At 39.0% G+C, this 20,000-nt stretch overlaps 4 protein-coding genes across 5 annotated transcripts in view; 2 read left to right on the plus strand and 2 right to left on the minus strand.

The window, feature by feature from the left end:
- The window catches only part of LOC138014402 (Rieske domain-containing protein-like), an 8,802-nt gene extending 161 nt beyond the window's left edge, over window positions 1-8,641 (minus strand). The window contains exons 1-3 of the mRNA XM_068861462.1: window positions 8,458-8,641; window positions 3,482-3,649; window positions 1-1,730 (exon numbers count right to left, since the gene is read on the minus strand). The exon at window positions 1-1,730 is cut by the window's left edge and continues 161 nt beyond it. Coding sequence (XP_068717563.1) covers window positions 1,498-1,730; window positions 3,482-3,649; window positions 8,458-8,524 — 468 coding nt within the window. The 5' untranslated portion in view covers window positions 8,525-8,641 and the 3' untranslated portion in view covers window positions 1-1,497. The remainder of the gene's footprint in view (window positions 1,731-3,481; window positions 3,650-8,457) is intronic.
- LOC138014400 (probable serine incorporator) lies at window positions 5,426-8,354 on the minus strand. The gene is made up of 2 exons (XM_068861461.1): window positions 6,194-8,354; window positions 5,426-5,441 (listed from the first exon to the last, which is right to left on the minus strand). Exons 1-2 carry the CDS (start codon window positions 7,210-7,212, stop codon window positions 5,438-5,440), a joined length of 1,023 nt encoding a protein of 340 aa, XP_068717562.1. The 5' UTR covers window positions 7,213-8,354; the 3' UTR covers window positions 5,426-5,437.
- Window positions 8,626-11,209, plus strand: LOC138014397 (uncharacterized). The gene has a single exon (XM_068861458.1). It carries the CDS (start codon window positions 8,777-8,779, stop codon window positions 10,820-10,822), a length of 2,046 nt encoding a protein of 681 aa, XP_068717559.1. The 5' UTR covers window positions 8,626-8,776; the 3' UTR covers window positions 10,823-11,209.
- Window positions 11,210-11,994: 785 nt separating this feature from the next.
- LOC138060316 (BTB and MATH domain-containing protein 38-like) lies at window positions 11,995-15,330 on the plus strand. 2 transcript variants are annotated; one of them, XM_068906059.1, is made up of 3 exons: window positions 11,995-12,132; window positions 12,721-12,980; window positions 14,552-15,330. In XM_068906059.1, the coding sequence occupies exons 2-3, from the start codon at window positions 12,722-12,724 to the stop codon at window positions 15,112-15,114; spliced, it is 822 nt and encodes a 273-aa protein (XP_068762160.1). In that variant the 5' UTR covers window positions 11,995-12,132; window position 12,721; the 3' UTR covers window positions 15,115-15,330. The 2 variants fall into 2 exon arrangements, with proteins under 2 accessions (XP_068762160.1, XP_068762161.1); XM_068906060.1 differs by having other exon boundaries at window positions 12,721-12,908.
- The last annotated feature ends 4,670 nt before the right edge of the window (window positions 15,331-20,000 follow it).

Here is a 20,000-nt window from a genome sequence, read left to right on the forward strand (position 1 = left end):
ACTTCTGTTATATGGCTTGAGACAAAATTATCTTATACTTAAAAGACTTAGACTAAACATACCTAACGAGTCAGAGTACAATTAACAACTATTCACCGAAGTGGAGGTGGCTAGCGGTGTAAATATCCAACGCTAGCCACCGACACTGAGGTGAATAGTTGTTTTAGTACATGTATATACTAAAACAATGAGATAATATACAGCACAAAAAATTAATTTGGATGTTTTCTTCACGTGTCACGGATTTTTTCCCGAGTTGCTCGAAGGTAAATAGCACAGGATATTCGGAGTTTGACGAGCCAATCAGCGCCCGCGTTCAACGCTATCCACTGTTTTAGTATATACTAACAAAGGATATTCGGAGTTTGAGTAACCAATCAGCGCGCACGTTCAACGCAATCCACTGTTTTAGTAAATACTAATGATGGATATTTACCTCGCCGTTGCGCCGCTCGGTAAATACATGTATCCAGGACTAGCCGCTGACACTGACGTAAATAGTTGTTCGGAAGTTGTTTTAGTATACACGAAAACAGTGAGATTAACTCATCATTTTATTCCCGCAACGATTACAACATTTTTGGACGCAAATCCCGCGCGAGGTGTTTGGAGGTGAATAGCAAAGAATATTCGGAGTTTGAGTAGCCAATCAGAGCGCGCCTTCAACGCTATCCACTGTTTAAGTATATACCATTAGATGTTATTCGTAGGCAAATAAGTGGCGGGGTATTTAAGCTATATGGTCAATAAATTCGTCTAATAGATACCTATCTGTGACATAGTTTTAGAATAATCATTATGGTAAACTGAAAAAAGAACTTCAGGTTTGAACCGGACTCAAAACCGTGATACATACATACTTAATTAACCACTCCCCATAGGGGCTTTTCAGGGCCAATGAAACACAAGCAACGAAACGACAGAACACAACAACAACTGCTAAGAATCCCGGAGGCAAACCAGTTGGCTATTTACAAGTGCGGCCGACAAGTTGAAGCAGGGACTACCAGGAACAAATTCAACGAGTGGTCAGAACAGGTCTTGAATCCGTGAAGTCTGGATCTCAAGGCAAGCGTCCTAACCACTAGGCCAGACTGCCCCCACTATGATCACTGGTTCACCTCGCATTCAAGTCTTGAATTTCCCATCTGTCATTGGAACTGTTCAAGTAGTCCAATTTTCTGAAATGATCTGATTCCAACATAAAAAAGAACATTATTGGTATTGTTTTCAATAACTACGTTTTATGACAAAACTCTCTGCTTCTACTTTGGAGTTTGTTCCAAATTGTTTAGACCTGTTTTCATCCACTTGCAACTTGTAAATATAGTAGATGATGCGCACAAGCTAAATCAACCACCAACTTTGTTGCTGGGAATGAGCTTGATCAACCACATGCTCCCAAACTGCACTAAGCTGGGTTTTAATCACAGGGAACCCAGACAGCCAAGTCTCTATCTCTGACACAACTCATCAGCAATCTTGCTAAATCACTCTTCAGAAGTCAATTCCTCCATTGAAATAGTCGGGTGACAAAGCTTTAACTCCAAGGTAAACTTCTCCTTTTTCATTAACTCTCACTGGATAGGTCCTAAGCTTTACATTGTTTTTGTGAGGGACTTTCAAATGGCCAGTTTGCAGGGAAAATTTCCAACTGTGCCACGGGCAGACAATACAAGGCAACCTTGCTTCTCCAAGCTCTTCGATATCACCAAGATGGAGAGGACCACCTGTATGTAATACATTGATTCAAACAACAGTTCTGTTAAATTTCGTTATTTTTATTTTCAGCCGAATACAGGTGTATGTTTAATGTTCAATTATGCTACGAGGGTGCACTGGATATGAATTGATAGCTATGCACCTTGTTGGTTATAATCATTTTATATCCAGCAAGCCCAAGTAGATTATTGTTTTATTAAAAACTCCAGGATCAACAACTCTTCTATGTTGCTTTTATTTGGCAAAAGTGTTTTCATCTCGCTTCATAAATTATTGCTGATGCGTTCCTTGACCACATTAGGTACAGCAGGTATATATGAACTTACTGATAGCCTGTGTCTCGCGAGCAAATGATATCCGTAGCTGATCTGTAACATTAAGGTGGTTTACTATACAGTTTTCCGAAGAAAAAGATCAAGGTTTTGGAATCTGTGAAATTACTAAAGCAACAGGATGTCTCTTCTGAAGTGTTAGTCACTGCAATTGATGTGAAATGTAATTTTACCGAACAAATAAATGCAAATCAGGGGAAAATGCTAAACATAGTGACCGAGCTCCTGGAGGGGCGACTGGAAACTAGACACTTAAAAGGCTTTTTTCTCGAAAACCAGCTGTACATTACCCCACCTCAAAATTTTCAGGATTTTGTCTACATGTTGTTTACTAATTCCCTCCAGGAAGTCCATCACTATATTAAGCGTTTTCCCCTGATTTGTATTTATTTGTTAGGTAAAACTACATTTTACATCAATAGCAGTGACCAACACTTCACAAGAGACATCATTTTGCTTTAATTGAAGATCACAGATTTCAAAATTTTGATACTTTTTCTTTGGAGAACTGAAGTAAGCCACCTTAAGTAATGTCATACCTGACATCACAAAATTTAATAAACCTGTCACCAAAAATATGTGATATGGATCTGACACAAATATTATATATATTACTAATATAAGAAAATAATGATTAAAACTCGATGAAAAGGTAAAAGCAGCATTAACCATGGAGCACTTTGGCTAGTGCAAACAGTAACTCTAGAGATGTACAGTTATGCTGTGCTGTTATTATTAGTGTCCTGCAAATGTCTTGAACCTGACAGTGGTTAATTTACCTTCAGTTCATTATTCCACTATTACACCATTTTACCAAATTTGGCTAAGAGAATGCTTAAAAAATGGGACGGTAATACAATGTCGTGTTCCGGTTTGAACCACTTTTTAGAGTAAAGCAAACACAGTATGAACAGAACAGGAGTTTTTCAATGAAAGAAATAATGTTTTCAACATGATGCAAAGCCTGAGAATTTAGCTTGTCATCGCTTGTCACTCATCATTTTGTTTAGCCAATCAAGTAAAGGACATTTGAATGGTTTTGTCTGGGTTGTGTTTGTCATTTGCGTTATTACACAATCAATACAATTCTCTGTCAGTGCTGGAAGAAGCCAAAATACTAGAAAATGGGGTAATAATGGAATAATAAATCCCTTATTGAATGGTCTAACATATAATACAGTACATTGTAGGTGCAGACATTTTGCTTGCTGCTCGTATTATATGCTAAACCATTCAACAAATGTATTTATCAACTTGTTTGATTAAACCAAATGTCCGTGTTTCACTCCCCAATGGCACAGCAACACAGTTTCTTTACAAACGAAAACCCCTTCATACGTTTACCTACAAGCACAGCTGAGGAGTTGAATGAGGGACTGTTGAGATAGTTTCTAGCAAGATTGGTCGGTGTACAGCTTGACACTTACCAGTATGAGGACATATTTCATCTACAGCATACACAGTTCCCCTGTACTTGAACAGTGAAATTTTCTCCTTATTTACAACTACTAGACGTCCTGTGAGCTGGCTGGATCTTCTTCTGCTCACAATTGCTTGTGAGAATGTACAGTTCTCAACTGAAAGTTCTGGGAGATCTGCCACAGGCAAAAAACAGTGTAAAATTGTTTGAAGGAAATATATAGTGCCATGATTTTCATGATTCTGATGCATGAATTGTGTGAAATAACAGCATGAACATAGCAAGAGATTCAAAAGTTATAAAACTAGAAGATGGGGTGATCTGAGTTGGTACAGTTTTCTCAAAGAGAGAATGCTCAATGCACATTGACGTGTATTAGATGGGAAAGGGAAAAACTGATGTTAGCACATGCATGCTCAAGTACATTATTAAAAGAAAAATTATGAGACAAACACTATCTTATTGAAAGTTGTAACAAACGTAAAGGATCTTCAAGTTGGTATTTATATCACATCAAATTTAATTGCCATGGAGCCTGCAAGCCAACACAATGTGCAAACAAGGCAAAGAGTAGGCACCCAAAACTCTGAGTTCTCGAAATTGTACAAGAGCCTTAAACACTGTTAGTAGTATGTCCAATGCTCAAGTATTGTTCTCTATTGTGTTGCCCACACCTTAAAAGGGATTCTACTATGTTAGAGAATTAGTGCAATGCAGAGCATCTAAGAATGCCCTTTTTAAATAATGGCCGAGATATGTCGTGTGATCATCATTCAATAATTTATTGGCCAACTCTGTATCAGTGATTATTTTTCAAGCTTATTGAGTGCTCTAAGACGATTAATACATGAAGTCTCAACGCGCCAGAACCATTGGAATTTTTTATTTCTGCTCATAATTTCCGACCCTTAAGAGCTAACCATTGTTATAAACTGAAACCTAGTATGCTTGCAAAGTTAAATTTCTTCCTTCATGCAAGCATAGTTTAGTTACCGGTAAAGAATGGAATTATTATAATTTGCCTAAAGATGTTGCCGAGGCAGAAAACCTGAACATTTTTAAGAACAGGCTCAGACATTACTTTACGAGTGTTGAACAATAATTTTCAAACTATTTAATTTTGTATTTTACATTCTTACTGGTGTTATTAGATTTACCGTATGTTTTTCAATTATTTTAGGAGACAAACTAGAAAGGGATAATCTCTTTTGTTTCCTCTCCATTGTTCAAAGTTTTTTTTTTTTTAAATCAATGAATATACTGAACTAGGAAGGGTACATATAACGCATCCTAACATTGCTCATCTTGATCTTACAGAATGTAGGAAAGTCTTAAACTTTAGATCCTGCCAACCTGCCAACTTCAGGCATTACGAAATCCCGAAACAGTGAAACAAAACACTAAAACACCATGTATGACTCCACCATATACATGATTGTATTGAATACTAACCGACAAAGGTTGGATTTGAGATTAAATATTGTTTTAGGCCTATATAATTATAGGCCTAAAACGTTATTGCTCAGGACTAAGTCATTGAGATTAAGATTAAGTTCAGATTAAGACTGAGATTAGGAGTAATAACGTTTTAGGCCTAGGCCTAAAACGATGTTTAATCTCAAATCCAACCTTTGTCGGTTAGTATTCAATGTATGGTGGGGTCATACCTGGTGTTTTGGTGCTTGACTTTTCGCCGTTTCGTTGTTTAGTAATGTCCACCAACTTCAGGCTTTCTTGCATATGACACTACAATACTGTAGGTCTTCATCAGTAGGCATACAAAGTCATGTAAAACACAGCCTATGACAAACACAGAGCTGGACAGACTCTACACAGTACACTACACTTTAATAATATTATAGAAAAATGATGACAGTGGTCTTATTAAGGGTAATGGAAATGATGTAGCACTTACTAGGACTGGTGCCTTAGGCTACCTGTTCCTCTAGCTAACTAGCACAGGTCAGCTGGAGAATGTTAAGGTCACAAATCAACAAACAGTGTGGGTGCAAAACATTGCCTACAGAACAGTGTTTGGACACACACTTTATAGTAATACCATGGTTTTTTGAAGAATATACATGTAAGTTGGCTGGGGGTAGTTGAGAAAGGCAGTAAAAGAGGTTAAAGCGATTTTGAAATTGATTTGGTGACATCATACCTGCCAAGGTTGCTGTTTCTAGAAAATATGAGAAATTTGTGTTCTTTGGAAGAGCTCTTCAAACAATTTCGGTTAAGGCAGAGCTAAATTTAGCAATCTCTAACAATAATATCCCTAACAAGGAATTAAAAAAGACAACAGCAAGTAACTTTAAATAGGCAAGATAGTATGCTATGTATTATTTTTAAAACAATTTAGACAAGTGTTTTATGGTATTATAAAAAGTGAGTTACATCATGGAATTAAAAATTGTCATTTTGTAATTTGAAGATTACCATCATAATTATTATTAGTGATCACTGAATGTTTGGTAAAATCATTGGCGCTATGATTGTCCATATATATAAGAGAAGAAACACAATGCAGACAACCATCTTAAGGCAACATGCAACCCACTGACTCAAGAATTTAACATACTCATCCATGTCGATGAGTTTATTCTCAGACTCAAGAACTTCATCCTCCATACCGACTATACCCTCAGGCGTATAAAAATTGCTAACAGTCATTAAAAGATGCAAACATATCAAAATGAGAAAGAGATAAAATACAAGATACGTGGAGACAAGTAATGGTCCATCCTCACTGTCTGGATTCTCTTGGTTTTCGTTGGTCTGTGAGCTGCCAAAAAGGCAGCAATCGGCAAGGCTGGTGGCAGCTAAGAAATCTTCAACTCTTGGCACCTTAACAACAGCATATATTAGTAATAAAAATGTTGTTGCCAGGTCAACAAGCATGTTTGGTTGAAAGTGAAAATTGAACTCTGTTGCAAGTAAAAAGGCCCATGTTGGATTACAGTCAGAATATGGATAATGCAGCATGCAAGTCCATGCATAATAAACAGAATAAGATGTCACCATTCCAGCTTGGAGCAGTCCAGGTTCTCTTACCCTGGGGTGAATTGACAAGAGGGAAGCAGTTATACATAGTACAACCACAACTGTCAGGAAAGCTATATTCGTCATGCAGTTTCTCAATGACACAGCATATGTCGCATAGAAATAAACAACAAATGATGCTGATAGTGTGTACAGTAGTGATGTAAAGAGCAACAGTGATAAGTACCAAATGTTTGGTCTTGAAGATAGTTCCATTCTTTCCACCCAACAAGCACTTAAGAACTTTGCCAGATCAATCATTAAAACTATTTGAATGACCAGCACAATAAAACTTGAAATCCATCCTACATGCATTATTGCATTACTGATGTGTCCCTCGGGAATGAGCAGTGCCACTAAGAAAATAAAACAAAACAGGTGGAACTTCACGAACCAAAATCCATTCTCAAGCCAATAACCGAATGTTGTGAACATTGTAAGCTGGCAATTGATCAGTGCCAGTACAAGAAAGAAAAGCATCATTCCAATGTAAAATCGGTAGAGAAGGATGTGCCCAACCAGAGTGTCACATTTTCCTTGGCTCATATTCCTACTACAGAAGCGAGAATGCAAGATGAAGAATCCTCTAAAACCAGGTGAAAATGTCAACAGTGACAGCAGAACACCAAATAAAGTAAATCCAATGTAAACAAGTCTTCCATATTTTGGTTTAAGAGTTTGAATATTGCAGCCAGTCATTCCAACAAGTAATGATCACTGACAAAAAGAGATCGGTGAATAACTGTCCAGGTGTCTAGAGAGACGTTCACAGTAAATATCTTTCACTGTATCAGAGCATTCTTGCTGTTCTGGCAGTTACATTCACTATCTGATCTTTTGAAACTTTAGCATTTTGTCTTAATCCCATAAAAGATTGCTTGTTTAAAACTCATGTTACTTGATTTTATGGCATCCCACTAAGTGGTAGTGAGAGGCCTTCATTCCTTGAGTACAAAATATCAAGCTTCTCAGGTACAAGCTCCAAACCATTGGAACAAACTCCAGACCAGAAATCTTTTACACCTTTCCTTGCTTTGATTTTTTATCGCTAGCAGTAGACACAGAGTAGGTGAAGCTTTAAAGACACAATAAAAATGTAATCACTCCACAGAGTGGAAGTAATTCCCTTTTTTTTGTTGATTGACATATGACTGCATTTTTTTCTGGTACCAGCAAATTCACTTAGAAGCATGACAGGTAATTTAAATGTCAGTGACACTTAACCAATCACAGGTACAGTATGTTTGTAGAACATAATTTTAACAAATGACTTATACCGGTAGTTTCTCATCAATCATTTTCGAGTAATCTTTCAATAAAACATTTGGCAGCATTAAAAACCTGCACCGATCTCGCCAATGACAGCACAATAAATTATTATTAAAATTATTAAAATGAAAGACACTTGTATGGACCAAGATTACCACTGGTAATCTTGGTGCATGAGGGATGAGGGACAAATTGCATAAATCAAACATCAAAGATTAAAGAGCATTGTGTATAACGCAAAACAGGTTAAGCATTATTACATGCAAGTAGTTCATGGCGCCAGCTGTAGTTATATCCACGCATGACCGTGGGTAGAAAGTAAATGACTGAAAAATTAGTAAAGCTTAAATTTATAGCACATATTAAAGTTCTTATAGAAGTAGTTTTCTAGTTATCGTCGATCACGGAAGAGTTCTAGACTCGTTCGAAAGCGTAGGTAAAAACGCAGCTTGAAAAAATGACTAAATTGCATTGCATTAAATACAGATAGAGGTCCAGCTGTTCGTCTCTTTTGAAGATCAGATGCGTTCTAGCTGTAAAATTTGCGTCTCCTCAAAAAGGCACAATCCACATCGCTATACTAGCAGCCTAATATATAATGAGTAGAGTAAACGAACAGCGGATGAACACATGCGCATAACAGCTGATCTGAATCATGATCAATATCACACAAACCTTCATATCGGACTCCATCAACAATTAAGTAAAGATATTCGTCTTCCCTGCAATCCGATTCTTCCATGCATTGAAAAGTAACAAAAGAACACAATCATCCTCCTACTTTGCCGCCATTTTTTAGCTTGTACACAGATCTCTCCCGGATGGTTCCTATAGCAACGAACTTTGTGGTCGCCATATTTTGATCACAGTCATGCACAAAAATCGCATAAACTTTGAAGGAAAGAAGAGCTTTGTAAGGAAAAATAGCAGGCTAATAGCTCACTAGCGGCTGTCAGAGTATTTTAAATACCGATTTACTGATGCTTTGCTTGGTATGATGCCCAAGTCCAAACGAAAGGAAAAATTTGTTTTTCTCAAGCACATTCTTGGAGAAACAGACAGTGAAAACGGCAAGGACAAGAGTAGAAAGAAAGATACGAATGAAATTTCACTTGATAGCGCTGAGATTGCAGATGGAGGAGGACAGGAAAGAAAGGTGAAAGTGAGTGGTGGCCCCACAGGAAAATATCCAGTGTTGTTTACGAAAACTTGCAAAAATAAGAGCTGTCAAACAAAGTTGTCTTCTTTTCCGTTGTTTCCGTTGCCTGAGGAAACAGGATGGATTAGCGACGCAGAAGGTGAAAAGAGGAAAACGTCTGCGAGCTTAAAACTTAAAAAGAAACAAAGGAGATCTGAAAAGACTGCAAGCAAAAATGTTACTTTCCAAGATCACCATGAAGACGAAAGACATACAAGCAAAGTTAAAAATTCGGATGGAATAAGGAAAAATTTCAGATCAGAACACCAACTGAAGGATTCTGATAACCCCGTCTTGCTAGCTTGGCTCCATAAGAAGGCTATAATTGCTCGCAAGCAGAGAAAGCTTGAACGAAAGGAAAAAGGGGCAAAAAGAGCTGCACTGGAGGAAGAAGCGAGGTTAAAAGCTGAAAGGGAAGTAGAATCCAGTGAGAAGGTTAGTCAGTGGTTGAGAAGAAAGAAAAAAGAAGCACGGAGAACTTGGAGGAAAAATCGTGCCAGGGTTGGACCCCAGAGAGGTGAAACTGTCCCACTTGGATGCTCATCCCCACACCCACCCAGTGAGTATCGGGTTGTGAGTAGTTTTCAATGTAGCAAATCCTTCTCAGCGATGGAAAAAAGTCTTATAGATCATGGAAGTGAAAATAATTCCTTAAACGTAAAAAACATAAACAAAGAACCAATAGCTCCTTGCAGTCCAGCTGCCAGCCAAAGTCTGGAAACCTGTGAAAATGGGGATACAATACATCAAAACTACAGCAAGAAGTTGTGTGAGAATTCAGCAGCAAGCACTGTGGATAAAATTAAATTTCGGCCAAAGACTGCTGTCAATAGCAATGACCCTGAGTCAAATACCAGGCCAAAAACAGCCGGTATTAAAAGACCAAAAACTGCAAGAGGAAAATCTTCTAAGAGTGATTCCACTCCTACAGCTGAACTAAGCAATGTCTTGCACAAAAAGATGCAGTCATTGAGCTATGATGAATGGCTGAGAGTGAAACGAGAGGAGGAAAAAGACAAAGTGATTCAAAAGAAACGAGAGTTGATTGATTCGCACCTAGATGCAGTCATTAAAGAACTGGGCAAGAAAAGGGTAGATAAAATTTTGTCTCCGAGGAAACAGGTTGATACAGGTTTGAAGAACTTCTCACGCTCATCAGAACCTGGTCAGTCCCCTGGGCCAAACATTAAGAAAGACAGAAAGTATAAATGGGTAACAAGCAGGCCAGAACCACAGGGCTGTGATAATCCAGAAATTCAAGGAAGTGAGAGGACTTTGGCCTCGTCTTGCCAGCAAAGAATTGTTGATAAGAATGCAGGGGGCACAAATTTAGAGGTCCAAGTGAAATCTGATTCTGATCAAGAGAAGCTGCCTGAAGCACAAATCTGCCAAGAAGTGAATTCTAAATATAACGTGCTAAAGCCATCAATTGAAAAAGTGAAAGATATTCTTGATGCAGAGATAAAGAAAGTGAGGGAATCAGGGAGGCATTCAAAGCAAACCATTGATAAATCCGATCGACACACAGTTGAACTACCACAAGCCAGACCCAAGACAGCAAGGCCTATGACTGCACGGCCATCCACTGCAAGACCTGGAACAGCTCAAGCAGCTTCTGTAGCGAGGCATGGCAATGCAGTTCTTACAGAAAAACAATCTAAAAAGATTGCCGATAACATGGACATTCTTGGTTTGTTTGCTCAAGACCAAGAAAGGAACAGTGATGAGGTGGAAGATCTGGATGTTAGACATGATGAAAAATCAACAGTGAGAGTGAATTATTTTGACTATGGAAGTGAGGTGGATTCACCTATAACAACACCACCTGAACTTGTTGAGTGACAAAATTACAATTTCGTTCAATTCTAAGCTGAAAAATATTTTGTGTCTGTAATATTTATATATCCACTTACAACAGAGCTCTCCCCATCCCCCCACCCCCCCCCCCCCCTCTGAAATAATTCAAACCTTTTCTATAGGGTGGGTGGGATGAATGCAGACATTTTAGAGGGTAAGGGGGATCACTTTTTATGATCACCCAAGAACTTTTGCTCTTCATATTTCTTCCAGAATTAGCAAAGTATTCCATCTCAAAATGTGTGAGAGAGAAGTGAGCAAAACAGGCTTGCACTTGTGCATGTACTGCAGCTGGTAAAGAAGTTTTGTTTGAGAGAGATAATGTGCATCATGAAACTTGTATTTTGTAAAAAAAAATTATAAACATTTTTGAAAGACAGGTGGCATTTTTCATTAATTAGTCAAAAAGACAACTAACACAGTTGTGTTGAACTTAGACTGCTCTGGACATCGGCCCGGTTGTTCAAAAGCAGATTAGCGCTAATCCCAGATTAAAAGTTAACCGAGGATTTTACTTCTCTACTCCCAAATGCTGTTCAATGCTGATATTTTGCAAAACTTTACATAAGAAGAAGTCAATCTTGAAAAACAAAAGTAAGCAAAACATGAAACAAAAGTTTGCGCTAATCCTGGATTAAGTTAATCGGCTTTCGAACAACCGGTGTACTTTGTGACTTTTCCTAGGGCATGGGTTGATAGCAGCATTTTGCATTGTAAGTTGACTGTAAACCAACTGTGACTTGTTTACTATCCAAAATGGGATCTTTTAAGTTAAAAAATTTGAACTGAAACAAGCTATGCCACCATTTTTCTCCTTGATGGGGTAAATGTTACCTGACGCGTGACTTGCCAGAATGTCCTTTTTGTCACGCAATCCGAAAGAACGGTCGTATTAAAATCAACTTTGACTTGTTTTACTATCAAAAATCAGATCTTCTATGGCCAAAAAATTGGAACTGAAACCAGCAATGCCATATCTTTCTCCTTTGTTGGGTAGATTTCTGACATTTAAAAAATTCGAGGGGGAGCTGTTTCAACCTCGTTTCCAGGGTTCTCTCCTACGCGTCCACCGCTCCGGGTAGGAGAACACTCTGGGAACGAGGTTGCAGCTGGTCATTTTTATTTGGCGCGTGACTTGCTAGAATTTTAAGTCGTCACGCAATCCCAAAGTATTTCTGCATGAAGGGAGTTTTGACAGTTTACACAGCACGAGCGATTGTTTGATGCAGGAATCTTTGCATTTTCGTCGCTATTTAGCGTTCAAAGGAACATCTTGACCAAACTACGATCTCCAGGTGAGACGTGCTGCAATTTTCAAAATTCGCGGCTCTGAGCTATGCTCTGAGCGGCATCATCAAGAACGAGGCATTATTGTAAAATATGTGTATATTTGTCGAAAATACACGCCAATACACATCATATATTTGAGCATAGTTAACTATGATTTGAGTGGCCAAGAAGACATGAATCTTGCCTCAAGGCGGAGTAGTTTCTTTGAAAATACGAACGAAGTTATCGTTGCTTTGGAAGTTTAATGTTCCGGACAGTTATTTTTGGAAGCCACTTCCAGCGTTTTTTATGTAACAAGACATTTTATTCACATGTTTAAGTGTCTAGTCTTTCTAGGGCTGGAGCACTAATTGGGGACATTGTAAACTGAAATTAACATTTAAGGCAAAACAAGTCAATAAAAACACGTGGGTGTTCGAGAGTTCAGCCGGATTTTGGCGCAGGCATGTTCGCATTCTTTCCTCGACAAATGTTGTTTTTTGCTATGTAGGGTTAGATCGCTACGAAATACAAAGTGGGGGGAGGTTGAGTTGGGGAGCGCCTTCAAACGACTGCATTTAGTAATTTTGATGTTTTTTAATTTAATTTTTTAGGATGGCCTGCACCAGCAGCTGTCATCATGATTTCTCAAAACCATGGCACTTTAGTGATGTGGTGCTGTCCGTAGAGGGGGTCAAATTCCATGTTCACAAAAGCACCTTATCAATGTGGTCCCCAGTGTTCGAGAAAATGCTCACCTCAGACTTTTTAGAGAGGTATGCAGAACAGATAGACTTACCTGGTAAGAAAGCAAAAGAAGTTGAAGTATTGCTCAACATCATCTACTCTCATGGAACAACTCAGCGGGTTTCAGGTATTATTTGGTACATTCCTGCAAGCTGTTTGTCTGTGTGAGTCCTACAGGGAATGAAGCTGCAAGTCCTATTTTTATGTGCGCGCATGATACAGCTGGGAAGCAGCGAGAAGCTTGAGATGCTGCTTCATAGTTGTCCTGGCAGATATTCTTTCGGGTTATCATACAAATTGCATGATGCAACCATAGAATACCTGTGTCAGAAGGCTGTCAGAGTCTAGCAGCATAGTCATTCTTGTATACCTGCCAAGTGTCACGCCTAAGGCATGATTGTCTGCGGATTGGAAACTTGGATGTAACGCCTACTCACTCCTGGTAGAAACGTTAGAGCCATTACAGCATTGACTGACACATTTTGAAAAATATATTAATTATTTATTTTAAAGAAACTGAAACCAATAAGAGAAAATAAAAGTCCATGTGAATGATCAACTTTCTCCGAATTCTCTCATTTTTAGTAGAGAAAGTCACTGGAGACGAGATAGGTTGGGAACGAGAACGTCAAAGTGACGGGACTACATGTATTTCCGGTTCTGGTAATGGTACCAAATTTGATTGTGATTCTATGCAACCATAAGCTATGCGTTATCTTATAAATATTCAAAGCATCGATCAATGTACTGGCTACATGGAAGTCTTTGTAACATCTCGAAACATCTTTGTAAGTCTTCAGACATCTTCAGATATCATCGGAGCCCTACAAAAAACCCTGGCACTCTCAGGAAAAAAATGTCATGCCTATCAATATTTTAAAAAAAGTTGGCAGGTATATTCTTGTTACATGTCAGATAATTTGCATGTTGCAACCATCAAAACCTTTGTCGCAGCTTTCATCCAATCATGTTACATTGAAAATTCTCAACCTTTATCAACTTGCTTTAGAAAAACCACAGGTAGTCCATGCTCAATGTACGAGTATCGTTGCTGTACTATGTTATGCAAGAGTAGAAATATAAGAAGACTTTCTATTGGTTAAAAAGTGACAGATCGACATTTCACACAATTTTGCATTAATAAAACCCTTCGAAACGCATAAATTATAAATTTATGTGTCTGTCCGCCTATTGACAATAAAAATTAGCCAATGAGCGTGCAAGAATTTTGCAGTCATTGTAAAATTCACTCTTTCTCTTGCATAATATAGTACAGTACAGATACTCATACGTCAAGCTTGGGAGACCTGTGGAAAAACCGAAATTTCGTGTTTCACTCTGCCACTGACACTTCACCAATTTCCTTAGAAACAAACCCCTGCAATATGCCATGCTGTGCATTCTGACAATGTCATACCCCTTACTTAATTATTTTCTCTTCATTGTAAAGGTTTAGGTTTGGAAATGCAGAAGAAACCAATTTTTTTCAATTATCAGGAGATGTAAATGCAAGGCGTGATTGAAATATAAAACGGAATGTTGCAGAGGGTGTTTCAGCAAAAAGAAAGAGACTTTAAGGAACAAATGGGCAACCACAAAATCGTCTGTTTTGGCCGGAGTCTTGCCATGCGCATGAGTAAAAATGCCTAAAAATGCCTTTGCTGTCTTTTCATGATTATGTCATCTTCTTCCTTCTAGATGACAACTATCAATTCCTACTGGAACTTGCCGAGGAATACCAAATAAAGAGAGTTACAGAATTTTGCACCGAATATCTTAGTCGCAACATTGATTCTGAAACCTTTGCAAGATACTACGTGGTTGCAGAAAAATTTGGTCTTGAGACGGTTATGAAAGAATCCCTTAAAGAAAGTAGTTATCTACAGCTAAGCTATTTAGAAAGTGATGACGACTTTACCGAGCTTCCTGATAAAACAAAGGTGGAGTTTTTAAGATTTAGAATACAAGAACTGGAAAAGACTCTTGGGGAGTACGTCACAACTTGTTCAAGTCTCGTGACCAATGTATACAGGACGGTGGCTGCGACGTTTGACAGGATAGAATGTGACAACTACCAGGTGCACGGCATCGGTCGTTATGAGCACTTCAAGCTGTCGTGCAAATGCTGTCGAAGACGGGTTCAAAACGCAAATTGTCAGGTGCATTACTCGGTGATCAAAGCAGAGTTGAAGAAGCTATTCGATTTAGGAAACTGCAACAAAACAGCGCAGGAACTTAAACCGCTGAAAGCGTTTAGGTGAAAGAAGTGAACTATGTATAGTCTGATTGAAAAAGGCGTAGAAGACGAGTAGAGATTTCTCTTCTTGATTGAAAGTTTAATTTGAGCATTTTTTTGGTCTTTTTCAAGACAGGCTTCCATTTTTATTTCGCTTCGAGACTTGCCCATCCGTTTCCAGAATACTGAAAACTTTACATCCAAAAATAAAGTTGGCGTAAAGGCCTTAAACTTCTTTGCCGCTTGGGGCAGTGTTTATATTGTGGTTCAAAATTTTTCATACTACCCTAGCGGGGGCGGATCCAGGGATTTCTGAAAGGGGGCGTACATTTTAATAACTTTCAACGCCATCGGTGGGGGGGGGGGGGGGGGGAGTGGGTGGTTGTATATCTTAGTAACTTTCAACGCCATCGGTGTGGAAGGCGAGTTCCGCTGGCGTGAGCTCTTAAGGGGGTCCGGGGTCATGCCCCCTCCCCTCCACCCCCGAAATTTGTTTGTGATTTTCCCCTCTAAAACGCCATTCCCAGCATTCCGGAGACTTGAAAAAGCGTTGTGAAGGCATGAAATAGAATCTGGAGTTTACCTTATTTCTCAGCCAGAAAACCAAAAATAATACTGCATGACTAAAAGAGACCGTCAGTAGTATGAATAATTGCTATTTGTCGTTTCTCCACATACCTCGTTAATCAAACAATGTAGGCTGAAAGAAAGAATCTTGCTGTCACCGTTGTCGTTGCTTAAGGTCCCTAATATCCAATATACACAGCAGTCGCGAAATGTATATTATGTCTTCGTAACTTGATAAGCAGTCAATTGGTGGATGGGAATAATAATTTTGCGTCCCATAGTGTTGATTAACAGGAAAGGCCGTGAGACAGGGCGTACGGTTTATTAGAATTCATCCATTTGCGGGTGTAATTGCAAAGGCAGCGCTTTCTCCTCGGTTACGCAACTCTTTGATGTCCAAACCGGCCTAAACCGGCCAGACTGGGAGTCTATGAGTTAATTAATCACTCACTGATAAATGTCACTTTTATGTCCCCATTAAAGACCCTGAGTCTTGGTCCGGCCGGAGTCGAACTCACGACCTCCCGTATGGCAGCCCAGTGCGCTATCAACTAAGCCACCAGTGCGCGGTGTGTTTGAAAATTTGGCTGATCATCAGCTATAAACGTTTAGCCTTTGTGACATCAACGTGTTTTCCCGAGTAAAATATACTCAAGAACAAAAATACTCTAGTTAGTTCTAGAGAAGTTCTTGAATTTTCTAGTGCTCTTGTGTCCTTGTATGGAGAGTTTTAGGGTTTGTCTTTGAAGTTTGACGGAGTAAATTAGAAATGATTGTAATCTTGAGCCTTCTTTGTTTTACTGCTATCTTGAAATATTCAAGGTTTCGTAAAAAATACAGAAGCAAGAGTGCATTTTACCGTAGCTTTATTTACAATAACTGATGTGAAATCTGTGTTCGATTCAGTGCTAAAAGACGTTAAAGTATTCTCGATTTATGTACATTTGTTTGCCGGCTAAGGTCGCAGAATATACCAGTCGCGATCAAGCCGGAAATCGCATTTTGATAACTTAAGATAAAATTCAGTTTATTGAACTGATTCCTGATTTCATGTCCATTTTTGAGCGTTGTCCAGTTCAATTTCCATCTCTTCAAGTTCTATGGGAGAGAGACCACTGCGAGCAACCGTTTGATTTTCCGTCGAGCATGTGCGAAGTATATCACACCCCACGTGATGTATTTGACGTCAATTCGTCTTATTTCGCGGAAAATCACTACACAGCAAGGCTAGTCCAAACGCAGCAGTTACGTAGCTGAACGCACGCGCAAGCGCCAAAACAAGTTTACTAACTCGTTTTACCGGTTAATTTTAATTTATTCGTCCTTGGTGCTGGACGGCGGCACACTCAAAGAGACTAACAGTTGCTCGCAGTGGTTTCTCTCTCGGTAAGCGTAGAAGAAACCAACTGCTCGCAGGGTATGGGAATGAAAAGAGAAAATTAGAAGTTATTTAGTTATTTAACAAGCCAGGGCAAATTAATGGCTTTCCTCTTCGCATTTCAAATATATATGGCTTTCATATATTAACTTTCGTCATGGCTTCAACATCCGTTCAATTTTGCTGAACGATGTTGACTGCTGGGGTGGGAAAACGGTTTCAAAGCATCATCAACATTTGATTCAACAAAGCTTCACGAGAAGCCTGGTATTCAGTCCCATGCTTCAGCCGTGGTTGTTGTTATGGATACGGACATGAATACGTCATTAAGAGACCGATTAATGCGCATGCGCATGTGCATACCCAACAATATTGAAAGAGGGGGGCATGCGGCTTCAACAATCGCGATAACAAAAGAAACGTCGAATGGTGGTTGAAGCAAAGTTTGAACGCTTTTAAACGTACTGAACTTCAATTCAGCATCTCTTCACAACAAAATCGAACGGATGTTCTGTCATTGAAAACAACAAATGCAATTACATGAAATGAAAGGGGAAAAAAGGGAAAGGTGTTATTGGCTTCCAAAATGAACTAGAGCTATCGGATTCGCTCTAACGAAGGGCTAACGCTCGAAACGTCAGCTTTTAGAATCTCTGTACGGTGGCCAATTAACATTATCAACTCCGTTGATAAAACCAAACTTTTGCATATTACTTCCCCACCGACGCAACACCACAGTTTCTTTAGAAACTACCCCCTTCATTCATTTAGAGCTATCGAAAGCCAGTTACTTAAAATTTATTTACCAGCCCTGGTTACATCTAACAACACAACAAACATTAAGATCAGATACTATCTGTATTATTAATTGTGTTAATTAGAGTCTAGTTAAGAAAAGAAACAATCCAAGCTTAATGCTGAGATATTATCTGCCGTCGTATTTTCTTTCTTTTTTATGTTGTCTAAAGCCGACATCAGTGGTTCAAGACTCCGTGTTCGTGTGGACGGGTGGAAACGGAGGTATAGGATGGCATCAGAGGTTTGTGATTCTTCTGAGAGCGCGTGTGCGTGCAAATATAGGAGGATGTTATCGTTTTTCGAGTATTGTTTTCGCGTATTCATGGGGAATGGCGAATACGATTCGAAAATAGTACGTTTGGACGCAGATTTTTTTGTATACAGTGAAAAAAAAAATGTGCGTGTTCGAAAATATCCGGATACGTGCGAACGAGGCCTATAGTCTGAGACATTCTTGTTTTAAAGTTAGCAAACTTTCGATTCCCTCAAAAGAGAATATAAAACCACCCAACAAACAATAACCGATTTACAAATTTTATACCTGTTTAAAGGAAAGCTGGCCTTTTTTATCGTCCTCAATTATGATAATTAAGGTAAAGCGGTGCCAGAATGAAGAGTGAAGCGTGGTTCGCTATGGGGCCCTGTACTTTGTTTTACTGGCCAAACGCAATGCTTTCCTTTTTCTGTGGCTCAAAAGTTCGAAACAATCACCTTTACTTTTATCTCACCTTTCTTAAAAGAGTTAAGGTCGTCCTCTAATTCCTCGAAAGTGTGGCTTCAACTACTGTATTAAACGAAATGAGAGACGGAAAATCAGTGTAACAATCTTGTCCTCAAAGAGAGAAGACACCGAGACAATATCTGAAGGGGCGAACCCTGCCAGAAGCAGATCCATACCAGTTTCCCCCATTTTACAGAAATCGGTCAGAAACAAGGGGGAGCATGCCCCCACACCCCCTAGAAACCTTTTCGCTGTTTTGGAAACCGGACATTATTTATCCTATATCCGCCCCTGCCTGCTTGGAAGAAAATTGGGTATTGTACAGAGACTGGGCTGAAAGAAAAAGCACATGGAAGGTTACTTAACATCCTTGATGACGGAGAGAATAGGGAAAGAATAATGGTCCCCAAGTTTGATTTGTTTTGGAAAAATTAATCTCAACATTTGCAAAGGTTCTCTTCCAGCCACCTGGTACATTTGTAAACCGAGACTGCGATTAATTTTGAAGTTAACTGCAAGAGTAGGAGTTGAATGGCGGAACTGTAAGAAGCAGCTTTCTCTTCCGCCAAATGCCACAATGAAAGACGAAAACATTCTTAGGTAAAAGAGATTATCGCTATTAATTAAGAAACTTCAGCAGTTGCAAAAGAAGCCTGGAAAAGTCCAGGCTGGAGGGGCTCTAACCTATCACCACGAGATTCCGCTGCACTTGCTCTGCCACCAGGAGCTCATCACACATTCACCTACTGCGGGATATAATAAGAAATTGCAACTAACGATAGTAACCGAGATGGCTTGATATCTCCAATGATATCGATCATGCATTTAAACCTGGATATTTTTCAGGCTTCTTCTTCGCGACTTATCAAGTTGCATGCAACGATCACTGTCACTTAGAATTACATAACCGCAGTTCAAATAAATATATATATGAACTTGCATATTGTTTATAACATGAAAATATTTGTTGCATAATTTTGAATTTTTTTTTAATAAAACAATTCTTCTATATAATCAGGCATGTTGGTCAGAAAATGATCATATCCAACTTGTCGCCACACGGGTGCCATCGATTACACCTCGTTTATTCACCAATTGCATTTGATAGCCAATGCTCCGGTGATCACATTGGGTACCTGCGATACCCAGTCAACCTTAGAGCGTAGTCATTGTCAGTTAATGATGCAAATGTTTGAAAAACTTGAAGGCCCAGAGAAAAATGTCTCAATTCACCTTTTAATGTAGACCTTTTCTTCAGCATAGGGATGGGGTCTAATTGAATGAGACCTAACCACATCCCTAAAAGTCTTTGGCTGTTCAGTGCAAGGTATGATTTCCTTGTGAAGGTTATTCCTAGCATCATTTAATAAAGTTTTTACATTTTAGGTTACACGTATGCATTACGTATGCAGATTTCAGGGTGTCAGTTTCAAGTTGCAAAGTGTTA

Source organism: Montipora capricornis, chromosome 8 (assembly GCF_036669925.1).
Source record: "Montipora capricornis isolate CH-2021 chromosome 8, ASM3666992v2, whole genome shotgun sequence".
In the NCBI taxonomy this organism is placed as follows: domain Eukaryota; kingdom Metazoa; phylum Cnidaria; class Anthozoa; order Scleractinia; family Acroporidae; genus Montipora; species Montipora capricornis.